This window comes from Citrus clementina, unplaced genomic scaffold, assembly GCF_000493195.1.
Source record: "Citrus clementina cultivar Clemenules unplaced genomic scaffold, Citrus_clementina_v1.0 scaffold_6, whole genome shotgun sequence".
Taxonomy (NCBI): Eukaryota; Viridiplantae; Streptophyta; class Magnoliopsida; order Sapindales; family Rutaceae; genus Citrus; species Citrus x clementina.
This window is the reverse complement of record NW_006262139.1, coordinates 12,900,689-12,924,102: the sequence shown is the minus strand read 5'-3', so window position 1 is coordinate 12,924,102 and position 23,414 is coordinate 12,900,689. Positions and strand designations below refer to the sequence as shown.

General features: G+C 35.9%; 4 protein-coding genes across 6 annotated transcripts; 2 read left to right on the top strand and 2 right to left on the bottom strand.

The window, feature by feature from the left end:
• Nucleotides 1-1,235: 1,235 nt before the first annotated feature.
• LOC18039529 (kinesin-like protein KIN-5B) lies at nt 1,236-7,711 on the bottom strand. The gene is made up of 24 exons (XM_006428946.2): nt 7,562-7,711; nt 7,240-7,423; nt 7,005-7,134; nt 6,742-6,897; nt 6,324-6,661; nt 6,094-6,232; nt 5,729-5,826; nt 5,474-5,630; nt 5,333-5,402; nt 5,171-5,247; nt 4,715-4,768; nt 4,556-4,636; nt 4,365-4,476; nt 4,199-4,285; nt 3,756-3,931; nt 3,492-3,653; nt 3,283-3,390; nt 3,023-3,181; nt 2,855-2,938; nt 2,556-2,761; nt 2,193-2,294; nt 1,985-2,094; nt 1,724-1,875; nt 1,236-1,574 (listed from the first exon to the last, which is right to left on the bottom strand). Exons 2-24 carry the CDS (start codon nt 7,419-7,421, stop codon nt 1,356-1,358), a joined length of 3,159 nt encoding a protein of 1,052 aa, XP_006429009.2. The 5' UTR covers nt 7,422-7,423; nt 7,562-7,711; the 3' UTR covers nt 1,236-1,355.
• An 844-nt stretch (nt 7,712-8,555) lies between these two features.
• LOC18039528 (diaminopimelate epimerase, chloroplastic) lies at nt 8,556-12,076 on the bottom strand. The gene is made up of 9 exons (XM_006428945.2): nt 11,612-12,076; nt 11,327-11,494; nt 11,076-11,146; nt 10,730-10,787; nt 10,269-10,448; nt 9,598-9,682; nt 9,138-9,197; nt 8,968-9,041; nt 8,556-8,846 (listed from the first exon to the last, which is right to left on the bottom strand). Exons 1-9 carry the CDS (start codon nt 11,888-11,890, stop codon nt 8,727-8,729), a joined length of 1,095 nt encoding a protein of 364 aa, XP_006429008.1. The 5' UTR covers nt 11,891-12,076; the 3' UTR covers nt 8,556-8,726.
• A 367-nt stretch (nt 12,077-12,443) lies between these two features.
• Nucleotides 12,444-14,187, top strand: LOC18038603 (pentatricopeptide repeat-containing protein At5g42450, mitochondrial). The gene has a single exon (XM_024182210.1). It carries the CDS (start codon nt 12,622-12,624, stop codon nt 14,185-14,187), a length of 1,566 nt encoding a protein of 521 aa, XP_024037978.1. The 5' UTR covers nt 12,444-12,621.
• A 3,192-nt stretch (nt 14,188-17,379) lies between these two features.
• On the top strand, nt 17,380-22,402 carry LOC18038602 (serine/threonine-protein kinase AFC1). Of its 3 annotated transcripts, none has more exons than XM_024182010.1 (13): nt 17,380-17,681; nt 17,956-18,127; nt 18,401-18,427; nt 18,702-18,855; nt 18,926-18,974; nt 19,092-19,206; nt 19,420-19,511; nt 19,907-20,063; nt 20,143-20,207; nt 20,751-20,848; nt 20,942-21,047; nt 21,367-21,506; nt 22,049-22,402. In XM_024182010.1, exons 1-13 carry the CDS (start codon nt 17,574-17,576, stop codon nt 22,080-22,082), a joined length of 1,317 nt encoding a protein of 438 aa, XP_024037778.1. In that variant the 5' UTR covers nt 17,380-17,573; the 3' UTR covers nt 22,083-22,402. The 3 variants fall into 3 exon arrangements, with proteins under 3 accessions (XP_024037778.1, XP_024037779.1, XP_006429005.1); XM_024182011.1 differs by having other exon boundaries at nt 22,014-22,096; XM_006428942.2 differs by lacking the exon at nt 22,049-22,402 and having other exon boundaries at nt 17,381-17,681; nt 21,367-21,666.
• Nucleotides 22,403-23,414: the final 1,012 nt, after the last annotated feature.

Here is a 23,414-nt window from a genome sequence, read left to right as displayed (position 1 = left end):
AGGTGGCACGGCGACCGAGATACACCATATAAATACTCAGGTTTGATTTTTATTAAGTAAGTTAACACACTCACCACAAAAAAACTAGGGTTTCTTCAACCTCAAAACCTCCATTACCGAGAGTTTGCAAGCTCTCTAACATGAGATAACCTGACTCTGACTTGAGCTTCGGAGTGTGGTCGCCAGCCACCCTCGGCTCCACCTCTGACCTCTTTTTTGGTTGTTTCGCAGGTTTAAGGCGAGTTTCACCAGCCCTCCGCATCTTAAGTCAGACCCCCTCCATATCTACCGTCATCTCAATCCTCCTTCACTCCACAAAAAGCCTAAACAGCCCGCACGTGCCGAACAAGCGAGGTACCCCGCTCCCCAAAAAAAATATAAATTTATTGCTCTTGGGTTGGTTTTGTGGTTTTTTATTCATTGACCCAAAATCAGCCGCAAACACTACCTATCACTTGTGTATATATTTTATTATTATTAATTAAAACACACGTGAGATAAACAGTAAATAAAAAATAAGCAGTGTTTCAAGAGTACTTGAGAATTTTATGCTTTGTATACACATCCAACTACACACTCTATAACCGTATTTGTGAAAAAGTGGACAATAGTCGCTATCTAAATATCAAAGGGGAAAAAAAATGGCACGTGGTTGTTAAAGAATTATATATGTCATGAATAATTAAGTCATGCAAGAAAGGATCAGCAGTTATCATCAGCTAGCGCCGCCGGCTGAAGTAATATTCATGAAATAATTCACTTATAAATAAATTAATTTATCTCTTTAATTCGGCGACTAAGATTTGGTGTGAAGCATTTATTCCTATATTGAACTAAATTAAAAAACAAAGCAATTAATACACACTTCCTGTAATCCACAGACATGCGGTTGCTTTTTGAATGAGCAAATTAGGCGATGGCAATAATTTTTCCAAGCTTAAGGCGTTAAAAATTGACTTGTCACATAAATCAGTTGAGATTGTCCAAGTGAAGGTGCTTTGGAAAAAATGAATAAATAAATAAAAAAGACCAAAATGGACAGAAGTCCAGCAGTCAATAACAACCAAATTGCTCCTGCCTCCTGCTTCTAAAATGTTCAAAAACTCTTTGGCTAATCGCTAAAGCTTTCAGGTTTAGTTAGCGGATGTAACTTGTAAGTTCACAGGAATAGTAAAAATTATTGTTACAATATAATAGACCATATATATATATATATATAAAATAATGGTATCAACTTCTTAACAAAATATGCAGACTAACATGGCTAATCTTAGAATTGAACTCATCGGTTGATGAGCAAAGGGCGAAGCTGCTCTTGTTTAAACAGTTCCGATCATGTACCAAAAAGCTTGAAATCAATTGACATCTGAGAAAGGAGTTCTATTAGGTGAAGCTGCCATGTGCAGCAGCTGCGGGATCTTGCTTTCATGGTGGCCTAATTTCGATCTGTTGTTGTCTGAAATGTTCTCTACTTGGAGATTTTCGAAGGCAGGCGTTCTCATCTCTTCTATGGATGCCAAGCTGGGCACTGTTATAGCTCGTTTCTTTGGTGTCGTGCTAGTGTGCTGGTCAACCTGTTCATATAAGAATGTGTGTACAGTTCTGTGAGGACTTCATTAAAATTCAAAGGTACATTTTCAAGGAAATGTGAAAAATAGGATTTAGGGAATCAAACACTAGTATATTTCAAAATGACGTGAAAATTCGGGCAGTCAAGACTTACCATGTAATCTTTTGTGAAGCACTTTTCTGCTTGGTTTCTGATGGTTGATAAGTTTTCACCATGCTTTTCTTGTACGAATTTTAGTTGATCCAAGCAAATGGTAGTTATAGAGTCAATTTCCATCTTACTTTCACGATCCCGCATTAGCAAATCTGTCAGGCGCACACACAAGTGTTATTGGTTTAGGCACAAGAAGAATACTCAATTTCATAGAGGAGGAGGCAAGGAGCTCTTTTCTGGTGCATAACCAGTGAGAATTACCATTTACAGACACAACGATATCACCAGCTTTAGCACCAAAATCCATATCCATTGAAGAACAAGCAGATTTAAATTCTTCATGTGCGGTTTGATTTGCACTAATATTTTCCCTGTTGAAACACTCATGGTATGATAATTCAACTTAAGGGGGAAAAAACAAGAAAAAGGATAGATTCAGATAAACTATGGAATGAGAAAAAGCACTTACTTTATAGCAGATTTGATCTCCGCAGTGCTGCTTGTATTAAGATTCCTTATGTACGATTGAGCATATTCCCACTGCTGCCTAGAAGAATCTACAGTCTTTGAGCTGCTTGCAATGAAAATATGAGTACTTAGCATTGATTACAAAATACTTGCATTTCAATGAAATTGAGCTTAATCGCAACTACTCTGTGAAATGAAGGTAAATCTTGGCTACCCCCATTGGGGAGTAGCCAGCTATCCCCGTTTGATTGGAGAGTTTAGAAAAATCTGCTGTCAGATACTAGGATTTGTAAACTTATATAGGATGAGGAATTTTCCTTTTCTGTTATGATTGTTAAACAATGTAAAAAGGAAAATTGCTGACCACTCTTGGAGGCTGTTTTCCATGATAGCTCTAGACTCGGCTGCTGAGAAAGTGTCTTCCATGAAATGACTTTCCACATTTTGTATGTATTTGCTCAACTCCTTTCTAGCATCGGTTGACACCTGCTGCACACTAGAAATCTCATTTTGCAATCTCTTATTCTGCTGTATATTTGTGTCTTGGATGTTACTCGATGCCTTTGAGACCTAAAGATTAAGATATAATGTCAAGTACAAAATAATGGAAGCTGTTCAAAATTCAACAGACACTCCAAGAATTGATGATATGACTCATCTCACCATAGCAGTTTTCCGTGATGTCAAATTTGCTAATATCACGGCAATTTTTTCCAAAGCATCTTTTTCCTCCTTAGCAGCCTCTTCCTGTTTGTACAGCAGTGGGTGTTTGTCAGTCTCTATACTCCAATTAATCTTTACATGAATCCATTCTCCAGCATAAAACCTTACCTTAAATGTCTTCTTGAAGTTATCTAATTCCTTTGATTTTTCAGTCTGACTTTCTTCAAGAATTGTCTTGAGTTTAGAAGCCTGACGATGGATGTCATTGAAAAAGTCCGTAGTTGCCTTTGAAATTTCTTGTGAAGAAATCCAGCTCCGTTGTAAACCCTGCCAATTCCAATAGAATGATCTAAATTAAATAAAAAACTAGAGACTCGAATGATATACCATCAGTGAAAGGAAATAAAAATACAAAGGTGCCACCACACCTCTTCTTGTTGTTGAGCAGATAATGCTAATAGCTCTTTTTGCTGACTCAGAGAATTCTTGATGTCCTCAATAACCTCCTTGCCCTCCGACACCATGGTAACAAGAAACTGTAAACCAGGAAAAAAAAAAAAAAAAAACAGGAGTAATTTTAGCATTTCCATTTGAAATATATTCAAGGAAGAAAAATTATTCTCCTCTGACTCCATACTTGCTCAACGGCCATGGTTTGAGACGAGACTTTAGAGCTTATCTGCTCCATGTCAGAGGATGCTTTCTTTTGCATTGAATTATCAAGTTCCTTCAAGAGTTCTAGGCCTGCAGTACATGTCTCTGACATTTTCTTAATCCTTGATTCCAAGATATGTGTTGCCTGTCAATCATTTTATGGTCAATTATCATCGAGATAATCTGATAATAAAAAATAATAATTAAAAAACAGAAGAAACAACAATAAACAATTTTGGTCTCTTACATCGCATTTACTTGCTAGGAATGACTGAGCATGCTCTTCCATGCATCTTAGTTGTTGCTGTTGTTGAGAAACTGAACCAAGAATGGTCTTGTGCAACTCTTTTAAGCTCTGATCTAGCTGAGAACCAAATGATAAAACAAGGCTCTGATTTTCTGCTTCCATCCTGTCTTTTTGATCTGTAAAGAGTTCAACAGTTTCGCTTATTTTCATGAAAACAACCCTTAAAGACAATGAATTTAAGATGTGCTTATGTGCTTTCAAACTATATTAGCCAATTTCAAAATCAGATTACTAGATCCATATTTAAAAGAAAATAAGATATTAACAAAAACCTATAGAACATTTTGAACTTCATTTAACGCATCAAAAAGATTTATGAGAAATACACGTTAAGAAATATTCATTAGTGCTATTTTAAACAAGAACTGAACAGTTTTCCATACCTAACTTTGAGAAGAGTGAAGTTATATCCTCTGATGCATTTTGCAACTCATTTCGCAACTCCTTTGCTTGTTCAATTATGGATTTTTCTGTTCATGGAAATAGTTTTTAATATATAGGTAACACATAATGGTAGGTCCTAAATGTTGATGATGATTAGTATCTTACCAGAGCATAGCAACTTGGAGATTATAAACTCCTTTTTCTTGAGAGTCAATAGGGCTATCATGTGGTTCTCTTGAAGATCAAGCAATGCTTTGCTTCTATTTTCCAGATTTATCTGGAGAAACATTCATTACATTATTATCAGAAGACAGACAATTGAGCACGAATAAGAAAACTTTTAGCTTCATGATTACCTTGCATTCCTTGAGCTCGCTTTCAAGATCTAGTTTCTGTTCTTGCTCAGTGAGATACAGTTCACGGAATCTGTCAACCTCCTGTAAGAAGGTAAGAGTCTCTTAAACTGCCGCAAGCATCGTATATGAGAACAGGAGAGAACGAAAATTAAGTTATACCTTCTCACTGAGGTTAAGGTCATTCTCCAATTGCTCGATCTTCTCAATCCTTGCCTGCGAGGTGTGTTCATCCATATGCATTAAGATTTCCAATCAAATCAAGTTCCATGTAGGATTGAGAATTTCATTGATAATTGCAGGTCCTAAAATTACTTCATAAACTGAATGACAAATGGTTTATTGGATATTGAATATATGTAGATCAGCTTTTGTGTTTCACATTTGGTGTGGCCTTCAACTTAGACATAGGTTCTAAACTTTTTTCCTTTTTTTTTCCCTCTTTTGAGGATTTAGTAGATTAATTTAATGATTTGGAGAAAAGTGATAGCTTGAGAGTTTCATGACTGAGGATATTTGTGACTTCACTAATAAAAAGATGCATATGAATCTATAAAGCACTAACAATATGGTCTATGTATTAAAAAGATGTATGGAACTTCATTTTTAAAACTTTACCTTCTTTTCAGCTTCCTCCTGGGCATATCTTTCATGCGGAACGTAAACACCATTTTTGTCCCTAGCAGCTCGAACATCTACACATTAATTTTCTCATGGATAATAACCAAACCCGCTCTTTGTTTATGTAGAATAATCTACAAATGCAAGAATATGTCAAACCTTCTTTCATTCTCTCAATTTCCAAGTACAAATCCTTAAGCAGCACAGCTTTGGACATTTTTTGGTTTGCCTACAAAGATAAGCTTCATCTCAGTGGAAAGAATGAAATGTAAACAAGGAAAAAGAAGTTGATGAATAAACCTCTGGTTTATTTTTAATGTTCTTAGCACGGTAGGCATAGTCTAGAGTGCTCATAGTTTCTTCCAAAGAATGGGCAGATGGAGAAATTGTAGCAATGATGCAAGTTTTTGTTTTCCCTCCCAAAGAATCTCTTAACAGCCTTGTCAGCTTGCTATCCCTGTGCAGAAATTTTGGCAAACACGAAAGAATAGTTGAGAAAAGCAAAATACAAAAGAACCAGAGTACTTGAGTTAGTTGGCAGGCATCTGAAAGAACCTATAAGGAATATGGGCAGAATGTTCCACAAGAGCATTTATGACACGGCCCAGTGTGAGTAAGCTCTTGTTTATTTCCCCCGCTTCCCTTGCACGACCCTGTAGTTTAGTTGAAGATTTAATTATAGTAGCCATCATAAACCTGAACTTAAAGGAAAAAAAACTAAATAAAAAACTTGTTCGGAAGCCTGTTCTTTACAAAATTGTATGCATGAGCTTCTTAGATTTCCAATCAGTAATTTCTTGCAAAACTAGATATTTGAAAACTTATAAAAGACATCACAAGTTTTTGTTCTATATAGCTAATAAACAATCAAATTAATCACCAGAAACATAAATTCTTATATCAACTAGAGATTTTCATACCTCTCGTGCACCTGAACGAGATATATTTTCTGATCCTGCCAAATCAACAAGATTAAGCTTGCCACATTTAATAAGCTCCTCATCTCCAACGGCTGCTTCTTTAATATGAACAGTAATGGAAAAGACAGAATGGGAGCGGCTGTGAAAGAAAAGAATCTAATTTAGCAAAATTTCATTTCCATAATTCAAAATTTGTGTGTGTGTTGAAAAATAACAGAAAAGAATTCGACCTGCTGCGCTTGTTTAACAATGTATCCGCTGTGCGCCTTTTTGCCGATCCCCTTTCCAAGATGGTATAAATATCATTTGCACTATATACAGCTTCTTCTTCAAGGCCTCTTACAACCACACAACCCTTTCCATCCTCCATCAAGGAAATGGGTTTCTTCTGCTTGTCTTCAGTAGATTTTGAATGATCTTCCTGAGCTAACAAATCAGTTATATCTTCATTGTACAGCTCTAGAAATGACACTTTCATGCTATAGTCAGCATTCTGAGCCTCAAGTGTATCGAAAATTTGGCGAACTGCTCTTGGAATAACACCAGCCTCAGCAGGTAGATCCCCACCCTGCAGCATTTCATGAGACTAAAGCCTCAGCAGGCATCAAAAACATGGACGACTAAAACTATATTTTGTCTTTTTTGTACCTTATTTCTCATCCCACCCTCCATTGTATATGTTTTGCCCGTGCCTGTCTGCCCATACGCGAAGACCGTGCAATTGAAACCGTCGAGAACTTCATTAACAATGGGAACAATTGCTTGGTCGTATATCGATCTTTGTTGTGCTTTTGGTCCAAAAACCTAGCAAAAAATTTAAAACAAGATAAGACATTCACATTTAAGCACGCAACTCAGAAGTCAGAAACATTCAATTGCCTAAAGCAATCAATACTGAAACAGGAGCTTACCTTATCAAAAGTAAAGACTCTGTCAATTTGCTTGTTGGCAACACTTTGCAAGACAGTAACTTCTCTTTTATGTTCACTACATGAAATCACTCTCGGTACATTCGATTTTTGCTCATCATCACTCAGCGGCCTGATTATATCACAATTGAATTATAGCAATAATCCAAATGAGTCCAAGAATTACAATTATTTGAGACTTCACAAAAAGCAGAGAGGTAGGCAATTGGAATTTGACCTGCATCTTAATAGAACTTGCACATTGACCTCTTTATCTCTATCATGGCGATTTGAATTCCAATCGGATCCTCTTGACTCAGGACGACGCCGTTCGGGACGAGGCGTGAGGAAAGGAGACGGCGATGGCGTTAACCCCGTTCCAACTTTTCTAAATTGATCGGGAGTGAGTGACATCATCATACCTGCATCATATCATGAAGATACCAAAACCTAATTTACTCTTTATCACTCAGTTTTCAATATGAAAAATAATCAAAGACGTTTCTTTTTCTTGTAGAAAGTTTAGAAAAGCTTCCAGTACAAAGAAACCGGCAACTTACCGCGACTGTTTGGCTGAGAATCTGAGATGAAGGAGCGAATTGGAAAGAACTTTTTGATCGTGCTTTTGTGTTTTTCACTTTTAAGAACTCTTTGTAATGAATGATCGAAGATTATTATGCTTTTGTTTAAGTGTATCGCAGGGAGTTTTTCAAATTAAGCAAGGGGCTTGATTCTGTAACGGCTAGTTTGGGTATTTGTAAGGAGGAAATAGCCGTTGTAGGTAGCCTTGGCCTTTTTTAAAAAAAAAGTGGGCCCCGTGGGTTAAAATTTCAAATGAGGCGCCTCACCTTATTGCGTTTTCCGGTTGAAACTTCAAAGTGAAAACTTTACTCTAATTGGAAATGGAGAAAAGCTATCACCAATCTTATGAGCTCTCAATTATGTTTAATCAACTTCTTGTAATTATCAAGTAATTATCTCAAAATATTCATTTCAAACTGACGTGATGCTCCATCAAGAGGATTTTGGTAAGGCTTCTTCGGAGGTAACGTCACATCCCTCTTAATTGATAATCTTGTGGTAATCATTTGGGGCTTATAACGATAATTTAGCCCGAACAAGAAAACAATAATGACCGAATCAAAGTCATTTGACAGTGCAGTGTGTCGTTTCAAATGCTACAGACTACAGTATTACCATGCGCTATTTTTTGTCGGCTTTATGACGCTATTAGGGCCAAATACCCAATAACCCAAATGTTCCAGAACACTAGAAATTCCCACTTGAACCAGACTACTAGTACTGTGGATCATTTTAGAGTAAATACGAGAGACCATATGGTATCTTGAAGACACAGATTAATTACTGTATATTTGACTAAAGGCCGACTACTCATCCTCCAGCCGAAATATATACATGTATATATATATCAAATAAGACTTCCAACCTTTCAGTTATCGTCTTCAATACACAAGTTTTCATTGTATTTGCACCCAGATCTTTTGGCTACCCTGATGTGCACGGTTGAAAAGAGAACCGAACTACCAAAGCATATTAATGCGGAAAGCTTCAGCCTTAAGAAAGTAAATAAAGTCATAGACAGCATTCACAGAACTAGAGCACGGAGAATACAAAAATTTTATTCACATTCGTACATCTTTCTAGCTAACAATGCGCGTCTGCAAAATTCAGGTAATCTGAGACAAGGAAGTTCTCGACAATAAATTAATTTAGCAGGACCGATCCATAAAACACTACTTCTGCCGGGCCAGTCATATATACATGGTTGTCTTCCTCCTCCCACTCAATATCCAATGGCCCTCCAGGTAGACCGACAGTGCATCTCTGTTTACCGAGAAAATTGGTAAGTACGAGGAAAATGAAATACAAACACAAAGAGGGATTTTGGGATTGTTATGGCATCCTAAATGGTTATAACATTTTCTTATTTCCATGTTAAACTTACTCTCTCGGCATGACCCTCAAGAACTGCTGCGACCACGACTGCACAAGCACCAGTCCCACATGCCAGGGTTGCTCCTACAGTTAGAAAGAAAGTCATGAAACTTTTAGCATAACAAAATACAATAATCCCATGACTTTTAGCACAGTGAAACATCGGCAATAATTACTAACCAGCCCCACGTTCCCAAACACGCATCTTCAGTTGTGAAGGAGAAATAATCTCCACAAATTCTGCAAATCACATCAGACAAAATTCATGACAACTCAGTTTATGTCATGACAAGGCGAACTTGTGTATTATGATAAAATGCAAAAGGAAAGGACCAAGATCCAATATGTCCTAGGCATGAAGATGAAGATATCATATTTACCACTTTTTCTTTACTAGCATATGCTAGGAAGTTTACCAAGGTCCACAATTTTAGAGGCTTTGAGCATTAATGATACAAAGTTTAATTCAAACCTTGCAAACTCATTTACAGTCATAAGACTGCAGAGTTCAATTATAACTTTACCAACACCAATTCTACAAATGAAATGAACAATAATTTTAAATACAAAACCTTATAAAGGAAAGTATTGGACTCATTTCCAGTAAAAAAAACATCTCCATAATAAGATAAAATCTAACCTGTATTAGTTCGTGCTGGGAACACAGAATGATGCTCAAATTTAGGACCAATTTCAGCCAAGTTTAGTTTATCAACCTTCAAATTCTGTTCAATAGCAATCATTAAGCAAAGAGATCACTATCAGAGAAATAAATGAATGAGATTGAAAAGAAAAAGTTACACTAGAATGAGACAAGTACTTCGGATAAGAATAATTATACAATAATCTATGAGCATATAGAACATTTTTGCACATAGTGATGAGAAAGAAGCTGCCCAAAATCAGAGATTGAGAAGGAAAAATACATTTTGTTTAAAGCAGCATGAACTTTGTTAATTCTTTATACTCTTTCTCCCCATTCTACTCATCATTTAGACCAGTGTAATAGTAAAAACATTATGCCAACAAAGCTAATAGAGTTCTAGCCTTATAGGATATGCGCCACGCATGAAGTTATTAGGCCCTACAAACATAACAAAATTGTTTCTAATAGTTAAAATGCTTGTGATACATTTATCTATAGAATATTTTTACTCAGGTTAACGTTTACTTCAGTGATAGATACTGTACGATTGATGGCTTTATATATGTCAGAGAGAAATAGAGCAAAAAGCAATACCTTAAAAGATATAACAGGATAAACCCAACAAAAATATCATTCTCACATAACAATTTATTCAGAATGCATACCTGCCCTTCTTTTGTACCAAAGGTTACACAGTGAGGGTTTCCCATGCTAACACAAGTCACATTCCATTTAACACCATCAACATCAAGTTCTGACTTAACAACAGATTGATCTTTATTTGCTGATAAACTTGTAGGTACATCTGAAGCTTTAAGTATTGGTTCACCCATATCCACTTTGACCTGAAAATGCAACAAGTGACTGATACAATAATGATACACACACAAAAAGGATAAGGTAGCTTGTGATACAAAAGCAGAAAAGAACTTGAATTGAAGCACAACATAAAAAGCATGCCACCAGAAAAAGCAGATTGATATTTTAAGTAATTATGTTGCATCTTGTAACTGCTTCAAAATATACAGAGCTTTGCCACATGACATGTTTAACGTCCTCAAAGCACTAACATGTTAAGAAGTTAGGAGGATTGCAAATATGCAATAAAGGATTCTGAATAACAAACCTTCCCGTCATCTTGAATTTCTGGAACAATGAGACCAGCTCCAGTGTGGACAGTGAAACTGCATCAATTACCAAAGGAAAACAGATTAGTAAATACCCTCCACGAATAATCAAGATGGAATAAAATAATTAATTGCAATATAATATTTTTCAAACAGTTTCTTTTTACTGAAATTTCAATATCAGTTGCAACTTCCAAATTAATTTTCTCCAAAAATTGACTTAAAAAACAATTGGCAAGCACAGCATACAATTTAAGTTTGCTTATGTGCTGTACTGAGTGATATCCTAGCAAGAATTATTCATTGATAAGACAATACAATGTAAATCCAACTGGTAAACATCACCTTTGCTTCCCATTTAAATTTTCAAGCTCAGCAATGAATCTGGCAAAGCATCGAACTCCATTGCCACACATCTAGAAGACAGAAAAGTGATCATTAAAATCTGACCAAAACTCAATAAATAGCAGCTACACACAGTTTCCTCAACAGTAGAAAATTGTTTTATTCGATCAATATCCATCACAGAAGCAAACATCGCAACATAACAAATTCACATAGATCAAACACACAGGGAATTAAACAAAGGGCCAAACCTCTGGCTCGCTACCATCAGAATTGAAAATTCTCATTGTATAATCAGTGCCATTGACTCCAGGCATGGCGAAGATCACTCCATCGGCCCCAATGCCAAAATTCCGATCACACAGCTTCTCCGCTTGCTCCGGAGTTATCCTAGGTTCCGTAGAATTCCTGTTATCAACCTATTAAAGAGATAAAGATTTGAGTAAAAATTTTGTAATTTGACTAATTTCTAAAGAATTGCTAAATTTTCTCGGGAACCAAGCAGAAATGGAGAAGAAGAAAGAGAGAGTTAGCACCAAAATGAAGTCGTTGCCGAGGCCATGGTACTTGACGAAATGAAGGAAGCCGCTCTCTCTGCGGTCAAGAAAAGAGGTTCGCGAAGCGCTCTCCGGAGCGTGAATGCTGCTCATAGAAGATGCCGAGACGCGGAAGCTAGGGACTTTGAGAGTCAAATTGGAACTGAATGGTCGAGTCAACGAATAAGATAAAGAGGAGGATCGAAGAGGATTGATTGGAGTGGCAGAGCGGCGAGTTACGGGCGTGACGGAGAGTGAGCGCGTGGTGGTTATGGCCATGCTCGATGCTTGCTTTGACGGCTTTTCTGTTTCTGCTCTTGGTCGCGGTAATGTCAAATGCGGTGGTTGGTTTAGTTTGTGTGATACAGTGCCGTTACGTTGAAAAGAGAATCTAGGTTTTGTTGCAAGAGAAGAGACGGTATCCTCTGCATTTCCTGCAGAAACGTTACCGTATTATTTCTAAAATAAAACATGTTGTTACGTTACATAATTTTTGTACACCCGTTTATTGAAAATCTAACTGATATGAAAATATAAAATAGTAAAATCTTATTATTTGTACAGCAATTGGATTTTTATCTAAGAATTACATATGAGGCAATGTATAAACAACCTCTAAATCAAATTTTTTTAATTATTTATCTTTTCATAATTTGAATTCGGGTGATTTAACTGAAAAAAATTTCATAAAAATCACTAAGCCAAACTTTTAAAGACCTCACAATACTGACATAAGATTGATTCACACATCACATATTTACAGGATAAAAAAAAATCTTAATAGTAAATCCCTTAATTTGAATACATAGTAAAAATTATTATTACTTTTGTATTAATGTCAATTATGTTTTTCTTTGAACCTAAATAGAACGTAATTTGCATTAACACTAGTGTTTGTACTACTAAAATCAGCATGTGAATGTTACATCAATTATGCATTAATGGGATAAAGCGAACCTTTCATGGTGTGATTGGGAGTTTAAAATCAAGATAACCCGCCAAAATCACACATGATCCAACTATTATGTAGATGCAGATCATCTCTCTCCCTTAACAAGCTCAGCAAACTGCACTCTTTAGCCCCTAATTACCTGATTGAAACCCAAAAAGCCAGCGTACAAAAACTCGAAACCCCAGCTTTTCGAACGGACAGTGTTAGCTGCGGTAGCGAATCAGACAAATTTTCGAGTGTTCACCAAGTGTTCGATGAAGTGCCTGACTTAAATGTGGTTTCCGCCACAACCATAATTGGCCGTTTTGCTAAGCAGCACCACTATGAAGAAGCCATATATCTCTTTTCAAGAATGCTTCTGTTGAATATCAGACCCAGCGAGTTCACTTTTGGATCTGTAATTCCCTCATCAACTGCTTTAGAGGACCTTAATTTGGGCAAGCAACTACATGCCTGGGCAACAAAGGTGGGACTTCAGTCGAATGTATTTGTGGGGAGCGCTATTTTGGATCTTTATATCAAGCTGAGTTCAATCGAGGAAGCTACACGAGTTTTTGAAGATACTCACAATCCAAATGTTGTTTCTTATACTACTATGATATGTGGGTTATTAAAGAGGGAAAGGTTTGAAGATGCTCTGAAGCTCTTCCAAGAGATGCCCCATAGAAATGTTGTTTCGTGGAATGCAATGATTGGCGGGTATAGCCAAACGGGCCGTAATGAAGAAGCTGTAAATCTTTTCATTGAGATGTTGAGAGAAGGGTTGGTGCCGAATCATTCGACTCTTCCATGTGCTATCATTGCTGCTGCCAATATAGCCGCACTTGGTATGGGCAAGAGTTTTCATGCCTGTGCTGTCAAGTTCTTGGGCAAGCTTGATGTGTTTGTTGGCAATTCTCTAATCAGCTTTTATGCAAAATGTGGAAGCATGGAAGATAGTCTCTTGGTTTTTGACAAACTCACCGAAAGGAATATTGTTACTTGGAATGCTGTAATATGTGGTTATGCACAGAATGGAAGAGGAGAAGAAGCTATAGAGTTCTTTAAAAGGATGAGGATCAATGGTATTAGACCTAACGGAGTCACTCTTCTTGGCCTGCTATGGGCATGTAATCACACAGGGCTCGTTGAAAAGGGTTATTCATATTTCAGTCAAGCTAAACTTGAGGATCCCGGTATGCTAAAGCCTGAGCACTACGCTTGTATGGTTGATTTACTCTCGCGTTCAGGGCGTTTCAAGGAAGCTAAAGAGTTTCTTTATGATTTGCCTTTCGATCCTGGAATTGGGTTCTGGAAGGCATTGCTCGGAGGTTGCCAAATTCATTCAAATGTTGAACTGGGAGAATTCGCAGCACGAAGAATCCTGGCATTAGATCCTGAAGACGTATCATCTTATGTGATGCTATCAAATGCACTCTCAGTGGCTGGTAAATGGGATAATGTATCCAATATAAGGCGAGAGATGAAAGAGAAAGGAATGACGAGAGTTCCAGGTTGCAGTTGGATTGAAATCAAAAGCAAAGTTCACGTTTTTGTTACTGGAGACCGGAACCATCATATGAATGATGAGATTTATGCGGTATTGAGGTCTTGTACAGAGCAAATAAGGGAGTTTGAACTTTGAAGCTTCAAATTTTCTTGTAGATTATTGAATTTATCTACATTAGCTTAGACCTCAGTGCTATACTATAATGAGAATGAGAATGTAATATTCTTTTTGCGAGATTATAAGTTGTATTTATTTGATAATCGATTTTGGTAATTTTTTATATATATATCGATATTGATGGAGCGAGGCGTAGCGGAAGCGAGATTGATTGGATAGAAAACACTAGATACTGTTCTAGTATTAGACCAAGTCAACGTGATTAGCTTACGCTCTAATCAAAGCGTGATTAGATATCATTCTAACCAGGACGACTCAATGAGATTTTTAATAACGCATAAAGTGAGATTAGATGACGCTCTAATTCAAACAACTCTACAAAAGAGATTTTAATAGATAATCCTAGAGGGAATTATAAAATGAGAGTTTTATTGAATAATTGAATCTGAACTTTTCAAAACAGTGACAATGCCTCTCTATTTATAATAGAGGAAACCCACTTTCCTAAGTTAACTTAAAATGAGAAACTAAATCACAATTATAATGAAAATAAAAGACTAAAATACATACTATAATTGACTCAAACTAAAATAGAAAATCCTAAAACAATAAATATTCTAGAATCCTAAATTACCTAAAATAACTTAAATTAACTTCCTACATCATTCTCCCCCTCTTAAAAGAAACTCATCCTCGAGTTTAAATACAGTATGTAGGATGAAACTTATAGTGTAGGTGCAAATAATCTTGTAATTCAAACTTGTAGCCTTACTCATCAATCTTCCTCGAAACTTTGAAGTATCCAAACTTCATCAACTTCCTTCACTTGTACATTCTTTGAGCTGATGGCAACTTCCAAGAATGAACAACGATCAAATAACTCTTGCCCTTTCCCAATTCTCGCTCAATGCGCTCTCCAATAAATTTCACATTTTCAATCAAATCTTCTTCAAGCACAATCTTCTTGTCTTCAATGTGAATAGGTAGAACTATTGCAATCATTTCAACTTTTTCAACTTGATTTTTCTGCACATCCTCGATCGTACTATTAGGGTTATGTAGAAATCAAGGGTAGGTTGTTCTACTTCGTCAAAAATCCCAGAGAGATTAAAAAATTCATCATCTTCAACACTTGTCTTGTCCTCCAAGGAAACATCATGCAAATTCTTGCTCTTGTCCTCCAAGGAAACATCATGCACATTCTCGCACAAATTTTCTGATTGAAACTTCAAATCAATAATAAATTGTACCTTTTCCTGTGGTATCTCACGTGAATCTTCTTCCTCAATGAAAGGAGAACTCTTTGGTACATCTCTTATAACTTTCATAGAAACACGCCATTCCTTGATTAAATTCTGGACTTCATCAAGTTTCTTAATCGCATCATCAAAGTTTTTTTGTTGTTGTGACTCAATTTGCGATTTGATTTTCTTGGCTAAATGAATTGCGTGTTGTAAATTGTAGATAGTGTATGTAGGCATTCTTTCTTGAATATGCAAATTAAGCCCTTTAATAAATCTTGTAACTGTATTATCTTCAGGCTCATAATAATAATCACATCCATAAAGTCGTTCATAAGCATAAGAAGAAATGGATCTTGTATCTTGCTGTACCAAACAATAATAAAGAGGGACAAACTCGGATCGCAAAATACGCTTTATACGATTCCGTGATCAAACTTTGCATTTGCCTTGCTCAATTCGAGAAATTTGCAACTCATCCTACCATTATGAAGCACTTATGCTTAATCTACTAGCAGCAAATGATACTTGTTTTTCTTTGGGAGTTCACCAAAATAGAAACCAATGCTCAACCTTGTCTAACCAATCAAGAAATTTGTCCGGACAAGTGTAAGCAAATAATAACGGCACATGATAAATAGGAGGACAATAATGGTAATTTGCCATTTAAGTTTCCACAAAATGGCAAACTGTAATTAAGGCTCAACTCTCAGGTTTGGTATGATCATTTTTCAGAGTGAAGATGGTAAGAGAAGGTGGTTTTTAAAAGAGTTAGGGGCTAAATTAAAAATTAAATAAAATTATCGGGTGAAACTGTAATTAAGCAAAAATTTATGTTTCCTGTGACGGTGGTTGGAAATTGGTTCTGGAAAATTTGAGGTCGGTGAGTGTGATGGTGGTGGCGGTTTGGCTCAAATAATCTCAGATAAACCAAAAAATTGAATTAAATTGGCGGCGGTTGATGGTTGTTTGTGGCGGTTTATAGCCGACGTTTAGAGGCAAAGGGCGGTAGGGCTTTCGTCGGTAGAGGGTGGGGATGCTTTTGGCGGTGGTGGTCGACGGTGGAGCAACGGAATCGATGGTGGCGTGTGTGTGGATGACGCGCGGGTGGGTGTTTTGTGTGGTGGCTGCGGGATTGATTGGATAAAAAACACTAGATATCGTTCTAGTATTGGACCAAGCCAACACGATTAGCTTACGCTCTAATTGAAGCATGATTAGATATCGTTCTAACTAGGACGACTCAATGAGATTTTTAATAACGCATAAAACAAGATTAGATGACGCTCTAATCCAAATGACTCTACAAAAAAGATTTTGATAGATAATCTCAGAGGAAATTATAAAAGGGGAGTTTTATTGAATAATTGAATCTGAACTTTTCAAAACAATGACAAAGTTAAAATACACTTCTATAAGTTAACCTAAAATGAGAAAATAAATCATAATTAAAATGAAAATAAAAGATTAAAATACATACCATAATTGACTCAAATTAAAATAAAAAATCCTAAAACAATAAATATTCTAGAATATTAAATTACTTAAAATAACCTAAATTAACTTTCTACATCAAATATATTATAATTAGAACTCTACAAATATTTATAATTAGAAATCATTCAGATTTTTCTTAATAATTTTATTATAGAATGATTTTGGTAATTAATAATTCTATTTTGGTAAGTTGGTAATTAATAGGTACTCCTTTTTAAATTTAACAAATAATTTTTAAAAATTAACATTACGAAATTAAGATATAAATAATTTTTTTCCCAACGGACAGTAATGAAATATTCGTGGGCCTTCAGGTGGGGTCCAGAGTTAACCACGCGTCACAAAAAAATGCATCACTGATCCCGAAACTAATCAACAAGCGGGGACCCACATGCTAACCATAGTAAGGAACTAACCGTCATCTCGAGTAACTCAACCTCAGATCATGGTTAGATTCCGCCTCAGGTTTAGCTCCCCAGATCTTCCTCTGTCCTCCATCCAATTCGAAGATCAATCCCCAGTTAGGGTTTCCAACACTGAAAATCATTTCTTCAAAATTTCCTTAATTTTTTGCTCTCAATTTTTTTTAAAGCATTATGATTCAAATTGAGCTTAATCCATGGCTCTGCTAGATTTTTTGAATTGAAAATTTAAACAATAAAAGAAATGGAAACGCAGAGAATTATAGAATTTCCGCATAAAAACATGGACAAGCGTCCCAGAAAACGACCCCGTTTAACGTGGGACGTGCCGCCTCCTCTTCCTCCTCCCAAGGTACAAGCAAGCTTTGCACACCCCTTTTATTTGTTTTATTTTTTTTAAAAAAATAATATTAGTAGTTTCTTGTAATTGCTTCAATTTTGTATCCCATTGTATCTGTAGCTGAATTAATTAAATTTAATTCAAATGTAAGCAGTTTATATGTTTTATCGACAAATCTTTGAATTGGATTATACAGTTTTGAGAATTTATCAGTTGACTGATTTTGCTAATTAGCATATTTATAAGAGTCTTTTTAATTTTGTTTTTCAATTTTTATTTGGTGCAGGTTCTTCCGGCTCTGTATTGTGTTCAGGAGTTTGGGAATGGAGGAATGCCCAATTATGCCTGTTCATCCATGTTTTATGGTGCGATTCCTCGCACTGGATCACCTCCTTGGAGACCTGATGATAAAGACGGACATTATGTTTTTGCCATCGGAGAAAATTTAACTCCTCGCTGTAAGTATATCCCATTCGCTTCAAGCTTTTAACAGGAAGAAAGTGTAGAACTAGAAGATATCGTGTGTCTGTGTGTGTGTTTGTAATTTGTAAAACAGAATTAGAATATATTGCAGTGTGGTTGGATTTATGAGTGTCTGTTCTTGGTAATGTAGAAGTTTTTGTCTGTTCATTGTGCTTTATTCATCCTTGGGTTTGTCTATTTTTCTGTTTGGACTATGGGGTGTAATCATATTCTGTTCACTGATACCCTTTTTTGCCTCATTCTTTCAGACAGGATTCTCAGCAAAATGGGTGAAGGTTAGTATTTACCTTTTGATTTCAGTTTTCCTTTTTTTTTTTTTTAATCATTTACTTTTCCTTCTATATGCATCTTTCATATTCTTGTTTTCTTCGAATTGGAATTTTCTTTTTGGGTAAGAGTTCTATATTTCTCGGCTTTACAGTCTTTCCATCTGATTATATTGTTGCATGGTGTCTTTGGTGTCGGTAATTATGCATCCTGGATTTTTTATGTTTTAAAAATTTTTGGTAGCATCTGTTATTGAAATCCCTTTTTCTGATGCATTCTCAGGGACATTTGGGCAAGTCGTGGAATGTTTTGACAATGAGAAGAAGGAACTTGTGGCAATCAAAATTGTTCGCTCTATAAACAAGTATCGTGAAGCAGCCATGATCGAAATTGATGTTCTACAGAGGCTTGCCAGGCATGACATTGGTGGCCCCCGGTAAGAAAGTTAATCTCAACTTCTCTTCCTTATTTATTTTCAGAAGTTTGAAGTGATTTTGGTTTTGCAGTTGTGTGCAAATACGGAATTGGTTTGACTATCGTAATCATATTTGTATTGTAAGTATTTATTCGTGTTTATGATTTGATAAATTTGAAGGGGCAATGAATATTCCTTCATGCCTAAATATTCTGTGAGTTAAGAAACTTGCGGATGGATGTAAATGGTTTCAACAGGTATTTGAGAAGCTTGGACCAAGCTTATACGATTTTCTCCGCAAAAACAGCTATCGTTCATTTCCCATTGATCTTGTTCGGGAGCTTGGCAGACAACTATTGGAGTCTGTAGCATGTGTGTGGACAATTCTTGCACCATTTTCATCTAATATCTTGTTTAGTTGATGATTGAACCCTATTAAATTCTGATTTGGGCATCAATAGTGTATTTGGAATCAAGTTATTTGAATCCTATGGCAGTTTTTGTTTGGCCTAGTGTGAGCTGTTGATTAATAAGGATTAATTTGTTCTGCATCATCTTAACTCTTTCCTTTCTGTATGTTTGCAGTTATGCATGAATTACGTCTTATACACACTGACTTGAAGCCAGAAAATATTCTTCTTGTTTCCGCTGAGTATGTTAAAGTCCCTGACTATAAGGTACCTTCCCCAAGGCATGCTTTCAGTTTTCAGACATTTTTATCAATGGCTTCACGTGTATATATCTGTATAAATTGATCAAATTTCAAATGCATTGGGGCTGTTTTCAATTAAATTTAGTTCAATAAATCAAATTGTGTATTCATCAACACACACACAAACACAGCCTCATACTGTCATACAGGTATGTAGATATGTATTGAGATCTTGCTATGCTTGCAGAGTGACAGCATACTGGATGTTATGTTAATTATAAGGAACCTAAGCAAGGATGGGTCACCATTCATATTTTGGATTTTATCCAAGCATGATTGAATTCAAGATTTTGAATCTAATATCAATGAAACTTCACCTCTCTATCATGACTTGTTAATTTTATTTTGACTGTGATTTAGTTTCTATCACGATCGTCAAAGGATGGTTCCTATTTCAAGAATCTTCCCAAGTCAAGTGCAATTAAGCTAATTGATTTTGGAAGCACAACATTTGAACATCAGGATCACAGCTATGTTGTATCAACACGACATTATCGTGCACCAGAGGTTATTTTAGGTAATAATTATGTCTGTGATTATATTGTTGTCATTTTTCTACACATTTCTTTTTATGACATTTGAGGCATTTTCTGCAGGCCTTGGATGGAATTATCCTTGTGATTTGTGGAGTGTGGGTTGCATTCTTATAGAACTTTGCTCCGTAAGTAACTGTTACCTAACACCTTTTGCTTGAAGCATTTATTAGTATTCTTATTAATTTGGTAAGTTTAATAATTGTTCACACATCATATCTAATGGTGTTTGTGTTAGTGTACTGTTTGTCCCATGTTAATTTTACTGTCACTTATCTGGTACTCATTTGATGGTTTAACAGTTTGGTTACCAGATCTGCTACTATTTCATGGATCTGCCTATATGTTTGCCCAAATGCGTATTGATGGTGGAATGAATGCTTTCACACATGCCTATGAGTTTTGATTTGTATTTTCCTTTTCTTCTTTTTTAATATATTTGCTAATATGTTTGTGTTAGTGTACTGTTTGTCCCATGTTAAGTTTACTTTCACTTATCTTGTACTCATTTGATGGTTTAACAGTTTGGTTACCAGATCTGCTACTATTTCATGGATCTGCCTATATGTTTGCCCAAATGCGTATTAATGGTGGAATGAATGCTTTCACACACGCCTATGAGTTTTGATTTGTATTTTCCTTTTCTTCTTTTTTAATATATTTGTGGATAGGGCGAGGCTCTTTTTCAAACGCACGAGAATTTAGAGCATCTTGCCATGATGGAGAGGGTTTTAGGGCCTCTCCCCCACCATATGGTGATAAGAGCTGAGTAAGGACTATTACTTTGCTTTTTCTGCATGTTAAATTCTTCCATTATTTTCAGGTGGACAAAGTTCTTAGCTTGTGCATGATCTTTTTGCAGCCGCCGTGCTGAGAAATATTTTAGGAGAGGTGCACGACTGGATTGGCCTGATGGTGCAACTTCGAGAGATAGCATGAGGGCAGTTTGGAAACTTCTCCGTCTCCCGGTAATTTATTTGTACTCTGCATCTCCTAATTGCTTATGTAAATTCTATGCTATCACCCATTGCTTATTGTGCTCAATTTTGTGCTAATGCTGATTTTAATTTTTGTTCTCTCCATATAATTTTTTTTTAAGGACTCCTTTGCAATTTCACCAAGCTATTGCTTATTTCTGTTCACTGTAACCCTTCTATAATCTCAGTCCCCACTTGATCGAATTTTTTCTTAAAAATGATACTCTTTTCCATGAGGAATCAAAGAGTTAGTCCTTTTCCCCCGCCTCCCTTTGAATCATTTTTTTGACTTTCTGCACTCTCGTTGCAGAACCTGATAATGCAGCATGTAGATCACTCTGCCGGTGATTTGATTGATCTCCTTCAGGGGCTCCTCCGATATGATCCAGCAGAGCGGCTCAAAGCCAGGGAAGCCCTAAGACATCCTTTCTTCACGAGAGATGTGAGAAGGTGTGGCTTTCCCTTGTAATTGCAAAGCCTCGTCTTTGCTATTGACGAGCTTGTTCAATTTTAGAAAAGAAATAATACACAGCCATGCACGTGGTGAATGATATTCTATTGTCTCTTTTTTATACATTGCTGTTTGTATAGTAAAATTTATGTTTCTGCACCCACCTGTCTTGTTTCGTTTCTTTCGGCACTATAATGGTAATTGAAGTGTATCCCCCAAAGAGTTTCAGTTGGCTTTGTGATATTCGTTAAGAGAGAAAATGGATTGTAATGTGATCCATTTCCAAAATTATTGTAGTATCGTTTTCTCCATTGCCGTATCTTTGTGGTGTGTTTACTTCCTGATTGAAAAATTGGAATTTGGAATCAGAATCATTAACAACGATTAATTTACAAAATAATAATAGTAATTGCAATCGGAATTGTGGAGATCATATCAATTTGGGAATTATTCTCTTTGATTTCATTCCTAAGCAGACTTTTGTTTTCATTTTCACTTTTAATTAGAGCGAGCTGACTCGATTGCTTGGGGATTTGTCCAGACCTACCTTGCTCGTTGCAACTGGGGAGACTTGAACCAAAACAAGTGGCCACCACTCAAGCAAAGGTGATAATTGATAAGCGAGTAAGCGAGTATTTTTGGCAAAAAAGGTGTTTATATGGCATTGGTGAGTCATTATGCAAAAGCCAATTTTGATTAATTAAAAAACCAAAACCATTTCTGTTTCATATTTGCATATTAACAACAGTCTTGACTCTTGAGGTGAGGTGAGGTGAGGTGAGTACTCTTCAATAGTAATGTAAATGTGAACCAACAGTAACAGTGAGCCATGTCATTATCAAGTCTAGCTGTAATTTCACCAACAAATATTATATGAGGAATAATGGTGCACCTAAAACAATATTTTAAGTTGCAGGCTGGTGACTAAAGTCGACAATGTGATAATGCATCGGATGCTTTTGGCGATTAAATATTTTTTAATCGCTTTGAAAGTTTGTGGGGAATGCTATTATTTCACCCATAAGCTCTATTGAGGATAATCACTAGCAGCTTCATGCTGATTCCAGAAGCGCTTTCCGTTTCCAACTTCCTTTTTTCCCCAGCCAGCCCCCCGCATCTGTACTTGTTAATCCACACCATCTGTCAAGAACATGTTTTAATTTTTTCAGGGTACTCATGACAAATTGTAGGAAGTGTTGCTAGATTTTCAACAGGGTACTTCCTATTTCTCTAGGAAGGAAATAAAAAGGCTGTACATAGCATATTTTCTTTTTGACTAGTCAGTTTTTTTAAAAAATTTTACTTTAAAAGCAATGTGAAAAAAAAAGAGGATTATAATTGTCATCAGCAACCATCATTGACCATAGCACTTGATGTAGCTCGTTAGCCACCTTCGACTGTCTAAAGTGGAGAAGACGTGGAGAATGATTACGGTCTAGACGTTGTCAGTAAACGCCGTCAGTAAACGTCGTTACGTATTGACGGTATTGTTTATAAAAAAATATTTTTAGTTATACTATTACTTTTTCTTTTCCTAACTTTCAATTTTATGATATATCAAGTACTATAAGTTGAGATTATAATTTGAAAAATATTGTAATTGAGAATTTATAGTTTTCATTAAAGAACGAGCATTTTACCTAATAATCACTATATCATAGACATGTCCAAACAAAAAATTAAGGTATATATAAACCTAATATTTCTAAAAATATAAAGAAGGAAAATTGAGTATCGAAAAATTATACATTCAATAAAGTTTTTTTTATTTTATTTGTGTTATGATTAAGTTCATCATATCGCCTAAAATTTGATTAAGAAACTGAAACGTTTTGTGAGTTAAAAATATCACACCACTGTGACACAAACAAAATAAAAAATTGATAGCTAGATGAGAGAAATTATCA

What these genes read in the sequence shown, in the direction of transcription:
- LOC18039528 (XM_006428945.2), bottom strand. Translation starts at nt 11,890, where the DNA reads ATGGCCATAACCACCACGCGCTCACTCTCCGTCACGCCCGTAACTCGC. An exon ending in CTGATGGTAGCGAGCCAGAG is followed by an intron (nt 11,147 to 11,326) that starts GTTTGGCCCTTT and finishes TCTGTCTTCTAG; the next exon opens with ATGTGTGGCAATGGAGTTCG. An exon ending in TTGAGGGTCATGCCGAGAGA is followed by an intron (nt 8,847 to 8,967) that starts GTAAGTTTAACA and finishes CTCGGTAAACAG; the next exon opens with AGATGCACTGTCGGTCTACC.
- LOC18038602 (XM_024182010.1), top strand. Translation starts at nt 17,574, where the DNA reads ATGGAAACGCAGAGAATTATAGAATTTCCGCATAAAAACATGGACAAG. An exon ending in CATGACATTGGTGGCCCCCG is followed by an intron (nt 18,856 to 18,925) that starts GTAAGAAAGTTA and finishes TTGGTTTTGCAG; the next exon opens with TTGTGTGCAAATACGGAATT. An exon ending in TTCTTATAGAACTTTGCTCC is followed by an intron (nt 20,208 to 20,750) that starts GTAAGTAACTGT and finishes ATTTGTGGATAG; the next exon opens with GGCGAGGCTCTTTTTCAAAC.
- LOC18038603 (XM_024182210.1), top strand. Translation starts at nt 12,622, where the DNA reads ATGATCCAACTATTATGTAGATGCAGATCATCTCTCTCCCTTAACAAG.
- LOC18039529 (XM_006428946.2), bottom strand. Translation starts at nt 7,421, where the DNA reads ATGATGATGTCACTCACTCCCGATCAATTTAGAAAAGTTGGAACGGGG. An exon ending in TTGTTAAACAAGCGCAGCAG is followed by an intron (nt 6,233 to 6,323) that starts GTCGAATTCTTT and finishes TTTCTTTCACAG; the next exon opens with CCGCTCCCATTCTGTCTTTT. An exon ending in GAGATCAAATCTGCTATAAA is followed by an intron (nt 2,095 to 2,192) that starts GTAAGTGCTTTT and finishes GTGTTTCAACAG; the next exon opens with GGAAAATATTAGTGCAAATC.